General features: G+C 47.8%; 1 protein-coding gene across 7 annotated transcripts; it reads left to right on the plus strand.

The window, feature by feature from the left end:
• The first annotated feature begins 466 nt into the window (after positions 1-466).
• On the plus strand, positions 467-12,256 carry FCAMR (Fc alpha and mu receptor). Of its 7 annotated transcripts, XM_053607934.1 has the most exons (9): positions 467-621; positions 738-874; positions 3,433-3,502; positions 5,406-5,552; positions 7,379-7,717; positions 8,789-9,103; positions 9,356-9,518; positions 10,115-10,233; positions 11,152-12,256. In XM_053607934.1, exons 2-9 carry the CDS (start codon positions 836-838, stop codon positions 11,319-11,321), a joined length of 1,362 nt encoding a protein of 453 aa, XP_053463909.1. In that variant the 5' UTR covers positions 467-621; positions 738-835; the 3' UTR covers positions 11,322-12,256. The 7 variants fall into 7 exon arrangements, with proteins under 7 accessions (XP_053463909.1, XP_053463903.1, XP_053463902.1 ...); XM_053607928.1 differs by having other exon boundaries at positions 745-874; positions 8,789-9,518; positions 11,152-12,253; XM_053607927.1 differs by having other exon boundaries at positions 8,789-9,518; positions 11,152-12,252.
• The last annotated feature ends 416 nt before the right edge of the window (positions 12,257-12,672 follow it).

Below are 12,672 nucleotides of genomic sequence, written 5' to 3' on the forward strand. Positions count from 1 at the left end.
CCCCATTCTCTTGAGTCCCTTAGTTGTTGAGTGCTTGGGCTGTGCCAGCCATTTTAAGGTCAGTTTGAGGTCAACAGAGGTAGGAAGTTCACACTTTTTTACAGGGAACAAAATCACCCATAAACTATTTTCCAAAGGGAAATACTGGGGTATTTTTCAAGTGTGTCATCTGTTCGGATAATACATGCTTGTCAGCATTCTCCTTCCACGAAGATTGTCTTGTTTATGGTATTGTGCTTTGTCTAGAACAGAAATTAGTAACCACCAGGCCATGCTGTTGAGCAGAAGTTAGTGATCCAAACTGCCCAGATTGCTTTTCCATGGAAGTCGGAGGGGCAAGTTCAGCTGGAGGGCACCTGCTGCCAGCCAGACAGCAGGGGAATTCCTCTCCTGAAGTTTGAAGTTTCCCTTCTTTCCTGCCCAAGTTGTTGCATCATTTGTCCAGAAGATGCCTGAATGGGCCGGCTATGCTGAAAAGTCTGGGAGCCTGGACTGAAGGGGCCATGAGTAGAGGAGGACATAGATCAGAGTGTTTTCCTTGAAGCTACTATCACCCCTGGAAAAGCCCTGCAGGAATAAGTGACAGCAGGAATGACAAGGGACTAGGACTGACTTCTTTTGGTAAGCAAGTAAACCCAGAGAGAAGTAACTTGAGGCGAGTGGCAGAGCTACACCTTGCACCCCAATTTCTAGGGCCAGCTCCAGCTGCTTTGCAACACACCATATTGACTTCTCAGTCTCCAGGTTCAACGAAGAGAAATTGGAAGACAGCGAAACACCAGCATCTCAGAGGGATAAAAAGAAAAGTCCACGTGGACCTTACTTCTGGCCTGGGATGGTTGGAGAGGCCCCAACAAAAGTCAGAGAACAAAAGGTGAGATGAGGCTTTCTCCTGGAGAGTGGGGTCTTGCCTCTGACTGTGGGTGGTGAGTTGCAGCAACAAGTGTCAAACGTGCCCCCTGCATGTCCTTCCCAGACCAGGTGGGCTCCTTTCCTGGAGGCCAGGTAAAGACTCTGGAGTTCAAGCTGTAGCATCTCCCTCTCAGCTCTATGCTATCCCCATCACAGTGCATGGGTCCTCAGAAGCAATAAGCGTTAGAAAGAGAAGAAACAGAGATCATACAGGCGAAGCTCTTCTTTTATAGTGAAGGAGAAAGGAGCATCGGTCAAGGTTATTGTGCCAGTCTTAGGCAAAGCAGACCGTCCTGGGTCCTGGGTCTGTGTTCTTCCCGCTAAACCACACTGACCCCTTCCTTTCTTGTCTGCTGCCCAAGGGATGGGATGGGGGCATGGGGATCAGGAGAAAAGTTTTTCTCAGTGTGGCAGAAGGGACCTGGAAAGTCATAGGGGAGTCTGTGCTGAAGATGAAGTGGATACCCTTGTGCAGGACAGAGGCACAAGAGTTTCCCCATGAGACTGCTGCATCCCCAAAATGCAGTATACTTTAACAGAGGCCTAAGGCTCCAGGCTACAGACTCCAGCTCCCTGTCTTCTGAAGAAAGAATTTCTAAAAGTCATTTGGCAGGGAGGGTAACTTGGACACCTTCTGCCGAATGTTGTCCTTCCAGACTCCAATCAAGGCTAATAACTCTCTGGGGACGTTTTATCTCACTCTGTGCTTCCTCATTGTCCCTGGAGGGGGCTTTTTATCCTGAAGCCCAGAGATTGCCGCACCACTGGGCATCAGAAGTACCGGGTGGCGTGGTGCAGAGACTTTGGCCCCAACATGTGTGTGCTACGTTAGCACTTAGCGTTTTAGAAAAATTAGCCCACTAGGAATCTGGGTGCCAGCACCAGAATTAGCCTGCACTTGGCAAGTTTTAATCAAACTACAGATTAGGAACAGGTACACCCTGAGAAAGCCTCCAGGTGAGGGCAGGAAGCCAGAAGGTCTGTAAGGCAGGGAAAGGGCTGAGAACTCCATGTCAGTGCCCACAGAGGATTTCCTAGGAAATACACAGAGGTGCAAGAAGTCTGTGGACTTTTCAACATCTGAGCACTCTTGGGCTCTAATGGAAAGAGCAGGCAAAGGGCTCTGTGGAGAAGGCTGGGCAGAGCCACGCAGAAGGGGTGACCTACAGCTACAGGGCCACCCCATGAGCTCCTGGCTTTTCTCTCCTCTCTTCTTTCTTTCATCTCCTATCCTACCTTCTCTCTCTCCCTTCTCTTACCTTCTCTGCCTTCTTCTTTTCCTCCATTCCCTTTTCTCCTCCTCCTCCCCTGCCTATGTCCCAAAAAGGCAAGTGGCTCTGCAAGGCTCAGTCTGGTTGGGGAGCCAGCACGTTCCTGCCCAGGGTTCAAACTGTTGGTTGTTAGTGCCTGTTCTTAAGAACAGTGACTTAGGAAGGAGACCAGGAAGGAAAACACATGGCTAACTTTAGTTTGCTTTCTTTTTTTATCTATAGGTCCCAGGAACTTCAGGCAAAAGATAGATTCAAAGAACAGATTTTTAATCAATCAAAAAGCATTCCCCTATGGGTAATGAAATACAAAACAAGTATAATGTATAATCTCTGTCTTTTTAACTAGCAAAAATACCACTGAGTAGTAATCAGTATGGTATCCATTCGAAGAGAGGTGGGTGTTCACAGTGGCTGTAGAGACATCTACTGTGGGCTAGGTCCTGTTTCAGAGCCTGAAGGAGAGGGATGAGACACAAAGTTCTGCCCTCAAGGAGTTCTCTAGGCCAGTGGGAGAGACCACAGCAAGGGGAAGGTTGGTGTAGACTAGGGACAGGGAGAGTTTTCTAGCACTTGTGGGAAATAAACAGAATAAGACATTAGTGCATACACCCCCACATGGCCTAAGATTTAATTTTTAACTTGCTGTTACTGAGCAGAGGAATACTAACAGTGAAACAGAAAGCTTACCTGGAAGCAATCAATGCCCTCTCTTGCAAAGGGGAAGGGAAGAGGAGAAAGGGGGGAGGGGGCTGCCCTATACCACATTGCCAGGCACTTTTACCACAATCCCACTGCTGCTGTAAAACAGCAACCCCGCCCAAATTCCCTCCTTCCCCTGGAGAGGAAATGAATGCTTGAGACTAACTTTCCAAAGTCCCACAATTCCAACTAAAGTTTGGACTTCAAATGCTTGGTCTTTCCACTATACTGTGCTCCCCCACCCCTCCAACTTCAAAGTTCTAGGTTGGCAAGTGGGGGTCAGGACTGGGATCTTATGGAGGGAATTTTACCTCTTCTGAACACAAGAACCTCAGGGTAAGGGAAATTTTAACCTTGGCAGGGTGACCCATGCACATTTAGGAGTGTGAGCATAGAGTCACACTTCCTTGGGAGGACAGTGCTTATTTCACTCTTAGATTTGTCCAACACAGCCACTGGGATGACAAACAGAGATCCCCAATGAGAAGGTGCCCACCCAGGTCCCACTGTTGCTCACTCCAGCTTCTCTCAGGCCTCTTTTCATTTATAGTGTATTTTGCAGGTTGCCCAGAGGGCAAGATGGAAAATGTCCCTTCTCCTCATCCTGTGCCTGCTACAAGGTGAGCCCCAAACTTGGCCCATATTCAGAGCTTGCAAAACCACACCTGAGTCTTCCAAGCTGCAGAGAGTCCTGATGGGCACCATGGTAGCACTGGGTACATCCATGGCTTTCTCTCCTGGGATCCAAGGCCATGCAGTAGCTCCAGAGAATGGTCAGATCTGGGTCCAGGGGGATGAAGGAGGTGAGAGCTCACATGAGGGGGCATATGCCTGACTTGATGATTTCTAGAATTTCTGTCTTGATATTCCCCATGTCTCTGCTATCTTCCATGTAACTTGCTAACTGAAATCCAGCTGCATTTTCAAGATAAGGGTTCCAGGGCATGCAAAAGGCATGTGGCAGTGTTTCCAACCCTGCATTCTACAGACAACTGCCAGGCCCAGCACTTAGGGGCCTAAAGATGAAGAATCCTCCCTACTCTTCAAGAGTTCAGAGTCTACAAAGAAACTATATGAGTACATAGAAATTATGTTCACTTATTTACTTATTTATTCACACACATTTTTATGAAGCACTTACTGTATGCCAGGCCTGGGGACAGATAAATGAAAGACAGAAGTCCTGCCCTAAAGGTCCTCACAGGCTAGTGTGGTGAAGGTGGACAGGGGTAGACCAGGGTCCGATGACAAATGGCCCCATCTCCATGCCGTGGTAGCTGGAATTTATTCTGATGGCAACAGGGAGCCACTGAGGAATATAGTGAGTAAGCACCTAGCCCGGGGTCCTCAAACTGCAGCCCATGGGCCACACGCGGCGGTGTGGTTGTATTGTTCCTGTTCTGTTTTTTTACTTCAAATAAGATATGTGCAGTGTGCATAGGAATTTGTTCATAGTTTTGTTTGTTTTTTTAACTATAGTCCGGCCCTCCAACGGTGAACTGGCCCCCTGTTTAAAAAGTTTGAAGACCTCTGAGAGTGTCTAGTACCTAGAACCTAGTCCCAAGTAGATGCTTAATAAATATTTATTGAATAAATGGATGAATGCATGAAAATTCCATAATAATACCAACAAAGGACTAATGATTTATCTGCCTTATAAACAAATCAGTTTCGATGAATGAAAAATAGCCAACATTTGAATAAGCATTCTTTGTGAAATAATCAATCATACCACTTCTTTATTTTAATCTATTGCCCCCTTTAAAATTTTTCAGTAAGAGCAGGCTTCCCTGCCCCAGATGAAAATGCAGATAGGCCCATGGTTTTTCTACTAACATATAGGTAATGGTCCTAAATTAATTGCTTTAAGTCTCAAATATTCTAAATTTGATTGTTTTTATTTTTACTTTTTGGAGACAGGATGTGACTCTGTCACCCAGGCTGGAATACAGTGACATCATCAAAGCTCACTGCAGCCTTGACCGGGGTTCAAGCAATCCTCCCACCTTAGCCACCCAAGTAGTTGGTACTACAAGTGTGCACCACCACATCCAGCTAGCTTTTTAAATTTTTTGTTGAGATGGGATCTCACTATGTGGCTCAAACTCTTGGCCTCAAGGGATCCTTCCATCTTGGCCTCCCATGCCTGGCCAATTCGATCATTTTAAATGTCCAGTTCAATATTTTAGTTAGCACTTTAATCTTCATTCAAAGATATACCCCTTCTTTCTCCCAAACCCTGCAGTCCAAAAAAAGGGGTGTGATTGCTGCCTTCTTTGTTCCCCTCCCTTCCTTCTCCCCATCTAGGCAGTGGCCATGGCAGGGGAGTCCTCAACAGGGGAGTCATAGAAGTGGGAGGGAAGAGAGGCGAGAGGAAAGGCAGCTCTCATCACCTGGTGGGAGAACCTGGCATTCTCTGGCCTGGGAGGGGTTTTGAGCTGGCTCTGGGCCTTTTCCTCTTGTGGGTGCCTTTGTGGACACTTGACTAACCCTCTAATGACTCACCTCCTCCCTTTGCTACAGGTTCTTCTTTGACCCCTCCCCACAGAAGATGGCTGCAAGACAGCTATCTCAGATGGCTGCAGGACGGCTCTCTCCTCTCTGGGACCCACCTCCGGGCCATTGAAATGCCTTCCTCGCCCCTCTGCTGGCAGGACAGTCCCTTGGCAGGTGCAGCCCCTTCTATCCTTTGTCCTGGCACCTCTTGCAGTCTCTCAGACCTAGCCAGGCTCCTTCCAGCTGCAGGCAGCCCTTGCACTTCCCTGATGTCAGCCCAAGTGGTAGATGACCTTACCCATATCCTAAAGCAGTATGCTAAACCGCCTCTCCAGGGCTGTAGGAACAGATTGTAGCACTGGCTCTAGCCATAGCCCATCATGTAGTTGTCCAGGCCAAATGAGGGAAGGGGAGGTGTCATCAGAGGGCAGAAGAGCTCACTGTGGGAGCTGTATCGGGGAGAGATGTCAGCGTGTTGCGTTCCCCTCCACCTGTCCCAAGGGACAGGAGGGATTGCTTCCCTTCACTTTAAGCAGAGTGGGAAAAGGAACTTCTAGAAAGCCACTCAACAAACTCTCCATACATCCCAGGTTTCTTCTGACAGCAGGACACAGGTACGCTTCTTGTGACCAAAGGTGAGGCCTCCCCCAACAGGGCTACCCACAGGGGACTGAGAGCACCAAAGAAAGGGCAAATGGTCAGAAGCCATAGGCTTGGTGATGGTGGCCATGAAAGGTCCTCTGAAGAACAGGCTGTTCTCACAGGAGGGAAATGCAGCCAGAGGCCACCAAATATATATATAGGAGGCAAAATAAGAAAAAGAAAGGAGGGAAGGAAGGAAGGAAGGAAGGAAGGAAGGAAGGAAGGAAGGAAGGAAGGAAGGGAGGGAGGGAGGGAGGGAGGGACTGGACCTTGTCCACACCCAGAAAACACCAAGGAAGAGCGCAAATTTCTCATCCACTCTCCTCTCTCCATCCCCATGCCTAACCCTAAAGGGGCCCCCAATAGCAGCTTTGAGCAGAGGAATACATACAGCAAAGCAAGAGACCCCAATGTGTCCCCTTCCCTTATGACAGCCTCCAAGCCCAGCTGGGAGATGGGGAAAAGCTTCATTCATGTAAGAAAGAGACTGGAGTTGACCTCTTTCATCAGATGGTGATGGGTATATAATTTTAGACTACAGTGGGCTTTTTAGTATCCAACAGAAACTACTCTATGTGAGATGGTGCCTCAGATTTCATCCAGGAGCAGAGAAGTCCAAGAGAAAGTATGAAGAGGCAGTGAGAGAAAGAATGGACTTGGTTTCTGCTTGTGCCTTATCAAATTTAAGTCCTTCACTAAGCTGGCCTTATGTAGCGGTTCCACTATGAATGGTCTTTATGCCTTCTCCACAGCAGGCATACTCAGAATGCTGCTCGTCTGGGCTTTTATAGTGGCACTTGGTTGCTGTTTCTACAGAAAGTGGCCAGTGTGAAATATTTTGCAACCCCTGGTTCAGACATGCCCCACCAGGCAGAGCAGGACTCTTGCGTTTCAGGGCACCCTGTCCTTTGCAGAGGAAAGGCACTCAGGGATGGTCTTAGTGTTAGCATCTCTTCTTTCCATGCAAATCAGGGTCTTCCTGTTAGATGTTACCTAAGCCCTCTTCCAGGAGCTTAGATGATATCTTTTTTAAACCTCTGCTTTGGAGCACAGTGGAGGGACCCCAGGCTCTGGATGGACTTGTATGAGAACACCTAGCACATTTAGCTAAGTTCTAGCTGAATGGTGGGTAAGGGTGTTGCTTCATCTTTCATATGGGGCCCTGAAGATAGGTCTATTCCATATCTTGGAGTGACCCCAGCTTCCCCAGTGGCCAAGCCCTACCATTTCCACATTGACACTCTCTACTTTCACAATGGATTTTTCTGACCTGACCCCTACTTCTGGCATAGTTTGGAACTTGTAATGGTGACTATACTCACCCTTCCCTCTCCTTTGACTTTTTCCTCTGCCTGCAGCTGAAAATGCCTTGAAAGGCCCAAGGCTGGTGTCTGGGGTGTCTCGGGGAACTGTCACTGTCCAGTGCCATTATGCCCCCTCTTCAGTCAACAGGCACCAGAGGAAGTACTGGTGCCGTCTGAGATCCCCCAGGTGGATCTGCCACACCATTGTGTCCACCAACCACTACACTCATCCTCACTATCACAACCGTGTGGCTCTCATGGACTTTCCACAGAGAGGCTTCTTTGTGGTCAGGATGTCCCAGCTGTCCCTGGATGATGTGGGATGCTACCACTGCGGCATTGGAGATGGAAACACCATGCTGTTCTTTAGCATTAATCTGACTGTCTCTGCAGGTAAAAGTTGACATCTTATGAGCGAGCTTGGACAAGCAAATGCTAGGAAGGAGAAGGGACAAGAGAAGACTAGGAGAACCAAGAGGGCTTTACATATTAGAGGGGTGGTGATACAAGTTGGGGGTGAGGCAAAGACTTTAAGAAGTAAGCTTTCATTTTTTCAAAGAGAGGCTACCTTCAGAAGGAAGATAGGTATTAGGATAAACTTTCCAACTGAATACATCATTCTCCCCAAATGTGTAAAATACATATTTAGAGATAGTTCCAAAAGGGTAATGAATTGGATAATGTGGCCTCTTAGGGTCCTGATGGCTCCATGTTCAGACATGTAGACAAGGGGTGGCACTGCAGAGGAGGTATGGCAAACAGGACAGAAGAGTTGCAACTGGGCTTTTCCTACCATGGACCCTCACTGAGCCTCTCAGCAGATATCTGACAACTACTAGGCCCAGATCCTATCTGGAAGGTTCTAGAAGGTTAATCCAGAGTCAGGCACCCAGAGCACGGGAAGGACATCCAGGTTGTGGAAGCCCACTCTATAGAAGAGATGGCATGTTAGGAAACAACCAAGAGAACGTTAGCTTTATTAGACGCTGCTTTCCAATGATCTGCTAAAGAGCAATACTTACTGGGCTGTGGGGCTCTGGGGACAGGGGACAGTAAGGGGATTCTGGACATCTGGCTAGAGAGATGTGGTCTTGGCAGATGGGATATGACATGTCAATGACTGCAGTAGACTAGTAACTGCATTTCCCAATATTTTATTTTATTTTATGAGACAGGATCTCTGTCACTCAGGCTACACTGAAGTGATGTTATCATAGCTCACTGCAGCCTCAGATTCTGGGCTCAAATAATCTTTCCACCTCAGCTTCTCAAATCACTGAGATTAAGGTGTGAGCCGCCATGCCTGGCCCAAATTTTAATTTTATCCAACAAATTGGCTAAAGACCACATCTCTCAGAGAGGTGGAATTCCATCTGGCAAAGATTTTAAGCCCAGTTCTTTGCCAAATCCAGTAGGTAACCTGTATAGCCTTCCCATGTGGCCTCCCTCTGTCATCCAACACAGGTCCTTCCGGCACCCTCCCCACAGCCACTTCACCTGATGGGGGCCTCACCACGAGATCCTTTGGAATAGCACCTCCAACAGCTAACAGATGGACCCCAGGACCCACTCAGACCACAGAAGGACAGGGCACAGAATGGGACAGAGTTGCTCTAACCCCCGGAGCCAGCACCACAGCTTCAGCTAAGGGAAGAGAAACGCCAGGAACAACCAGAACAGCAAGGACAGGAGTCCGGGTGGAGGGACCCATCAAGGCCACAGTTCCTATTCCAGAGAGTCCAGCTTCAAAAACCAGAAGTGTGTCCAACATAACAGCAGGTGTTTGGATGTGGGGCACCAGAAATTCAATAACAAATAGGGCTGTTGTCAGCAATGATAGGAGGCAGATAACAACTACCAGGGCTGACAGGCCAGGGGAGGAAACAGAGGGGGCCGAGATAGCTCTAGACGCAGCCAAAAAGGTCATAGGAACCATGAGGCCATCGGCCCTGGTCTCAGAAAAACTGTCCTGGGAAACCCTCCAAGAAGCAACACCAGTTTCTGAACAACAATTTCTGGGCTCCCTTGAAGGAACAATCCCAGCTGCAGGCATGTGGATCTTGGGAACCACCAGCATAGAGACGGCATCTGTGGAAGGAAGCGCAGAAGGGACTGAAGATGCTGCTACTGAAGACAGTGGTCCCCCAATAGCAGGCTCCCTGAGGCCCCCTGGCAAAGGGTCATCCAGGAAGAGGTAAGACCCAGGCCCCTTGTCTCAGCCGGGGACTACATGTGTCTCATCCCCTGTGTGAGCAGGAGAGATGCTTACTTCTCTCCCTTTATACCTGTAGGACAGTGACACACACTTCAGACACCTACTCTCCCTGTGAGAGTACTTCCTGATTATTTTCATGTGGTTTTCAAGTAAAATATAAATAATAGAATGATAGCATTTTTAGGCTGAAACCTTGAGGACTTTCTATTTTTTTATGATGAAGATTAGAAGCTCCATGAGGGGAGGTAACTCTCTGAAGCCACAAGAAAAGATTATGGCAGAGACAAATGCCGAGACTGGTCCTCAATTCCCACTTGGTCCTCTTTCTCACTGTGGCATGTAGTGGGGCCCACACACAGGCAGCTGGAGTAGGGAAAAGGATTGGGGCTTGGGAACCCGAAGACAGTGGTTCTGGTTCCACTCTGCTACTAACCAGCTGTGAGAACTAGGGCAGCCAACTTGCCGTGTCCTCAGCTTCTTCACCTATAAAATGAGAAGTGTGGGCCAAATGATTCTTCATCTTCTATCTGGCCTCCAACCTCTTCTTTTCTCTACTCTTTCCATCCCCACTCCAGTGCTTTTCCGGAAAAGAAGAACAGCTCTCGCATCCTGACTCCAGTCTCTACCATACTGGTCCCACTTATGCTCGTGGCTCTGGTTCTATTGCAAAAGAAGCTCTCGAGAAGGAGGATCTGTGAGTTGCGTTTAAGTAGCCCCAAAGCTAGGGAGAAGAGTGCATGTTCCCACCTGACACCCTCCAATCTGGGTGGGATGAAATCATTTAAGGGTTTTTGAATGTAGAAGTACTACATTCTAGTCTGAGCCATTTAACCACTCTTGTCCTTGGCTTACTCTGCCGCCCTGGGTAGAGTGCCCTAGCATCCTCATAGCTCACAGCAACCTCAAACTCTTGGGCTTAAGCAATCCTCTTATCACAGCTTACAAAGTAGCTGGGACTACAGTCATGAACCCCCATGCACAGCTAGTTTTTTCTATTTTTAGTAGAGACAGGATCTCACTCTTGCTCAGGCTGGTCTGGAACTCCTGAGCTCAAGCAATCCGCCCACCTCAGCCTCTCAGAGTGCTAGGAATACAGGTGTGAGCCACTGCACCTGGTCTGGCGTTGGTTTCTTAATCAATAAATAGGAAAATCATCTCTGTATTTATGACTCAATGGCATACCAAAGCTTAAGGAGAAGCTGTTGGAGGATTACAAGATATACACTAAGCTTAGACATTGCACGCACGTAAGCCATCTAGTAGCAGAGAGCAGGATGGCAGGGCCCAGACCTGGGATCAAACCTTGCATTTGCTCCCTTCCTTCTTTATACTCCTGCTGAAATTCTCTGATAGAAATGTGCCCAGGTTTCAATACTCTTAAAGTGAGCACTCATGTTTAGACCCCATAAAAAAACAGTGAGATTTTCCTAGGAGCAAGTGGAGAAGTCTAAGAGTATCAGACCCAGGGCCCCAGTGGGCTAGGCTGGTAGTTGCCAATTTTCTGTGTCAGGAAATTCTCAGACACTCAAGGTGGATGGGGGTGGTTCTCAGGAAATCAAACTCAGAGCTGTCCATGTCCAGAGCCCTGATAGCCTGCTCTATGTCTCTGCAGCTCACGAGTCAGAAAGAGCACCAAGGGTCACCCTGATTCAGGTGACACATTTCCTGGAGCCAAGTCGCCAAGCAGACCAGCTGCCCCATGTGGAAAGGAAGATGATCCAGGAAGACCCTCCTATTGCCCAAGCCAGACAGACTGTCCCAGAGAGAGACCCAGGGCCCTGAGGGATGGAAAGATAAATGGCTCAGTCACCATGGAAGAGGACCAGGACGAAAGCCTCTTCTCAGGATCCTTCTCTTCCACCTACATGAAGAGGAGCTAAGGCAGGAGGAGCTTTACCTGGGGAAGTACAGGCTGACCATCTTTGGGCCCAAGAAGCTCAAGCATTGTCCATGACCAAAGGACCATAGGACTCAAAGAAGGAAAGGGTTTAAATTATAGAAGATGGCACCTAGGAAAAATGTAGAATTTGTATTCCTAGATTTTTGAAAAGAGGCTTCCAATCAGTATGGAAAACAGAGAATTCTCTATCACCACTCTCAGCCCTAGGTAGGCACTCCCTTTTCTGACTCAGCCTGCTGTACACATGTCATCATACTCATGTATAATAATAGTCTTGTTGTCTCAAATAGATTCTGAGCTCCTTTAGGACAGTAACTGTGCTTCATCCACCTCTCTGTGTCTCCAAATTTAACTCAGTAGGATCCCCATAAATATCTGTGGCTGATTGACTGACTGGGAGGGCATGGCCCAGTGGCCTCTGGGGACCTTGTCCACTCAGGAGCTCTGAATCCCCCTGGGCATTTGCCCCTGCATTTGGGAGTCCCCTAGATGACCTCAGACAGGTGGTTTCTACACACAGACCAAAAGGAGGAAGAGCATTCCTCACACCATTGCTCCCCATTTGTCCCCGTGCTCATTATGCCATATTGTAAACCTTTTAACCCAGTCAAGATTTTCTGGGATTTTCCTAAATTGATGAAGGAGGGGGTATTTTCAGTGGAGACTCACCTTCTTCGTAAAGTTCCTCTTATTCAACTGCTTATAAATCCTTCATATTGAGGACTGTTGATAAAGCTGGAAAATGGTTCTGGGGGGTGGGGTGGGAGACAAAAGAGAGGAATTTTATGTGGATTCTCCTTTATAGTCATGTAACCTCATGCCTGTTGGGGAATGTTTGCCCTCCCTCAGGCCCCACTGTCTTTTTGGGAATCATATCTGCTCTTTTCTTTCGTTAGATCTGTTGGCAAGCTGTCTGGACTTCATATTTGGACAGAGCAGCCTTTGAGCAATGGGAAGGGGAAAGAAAGGCTCTAACATCAAGTTAAGAATTGTCAGGTAGATATTTCCAGAAGGCTCAGCTGCACCTTCTAAGCCATATGCAGCATCAGAAATCCCTCAGTAACACCTCTTTCTATCTGGTTCTGAACCAGGACACCGTACCAAGAAAATCAAGGAGGCACAGTTTTCATGGCTTGTGAGAAAGACCTATTGTTTTGGAAAAGCAGGAAAGTTGCACACATCTAACCAAACAGACTCGAAGAATTCCAGAGCTAATAGATTTTTAGAGATTAG

Source organism: Nycticebus coucang, chromosome 10 (assembly GCF_027406575.1).
Source record: "Nycticebus coucang isolate mNycCou1 chromosome 10, mNycCou1.pri, whole genome shotgun sequence".
Lineage (NCBI taxonomy): Eukaryota > Metazoa > Chordata > Mammalia > Primates > Lorisidae > Nycticebus > Nycticebus coucang.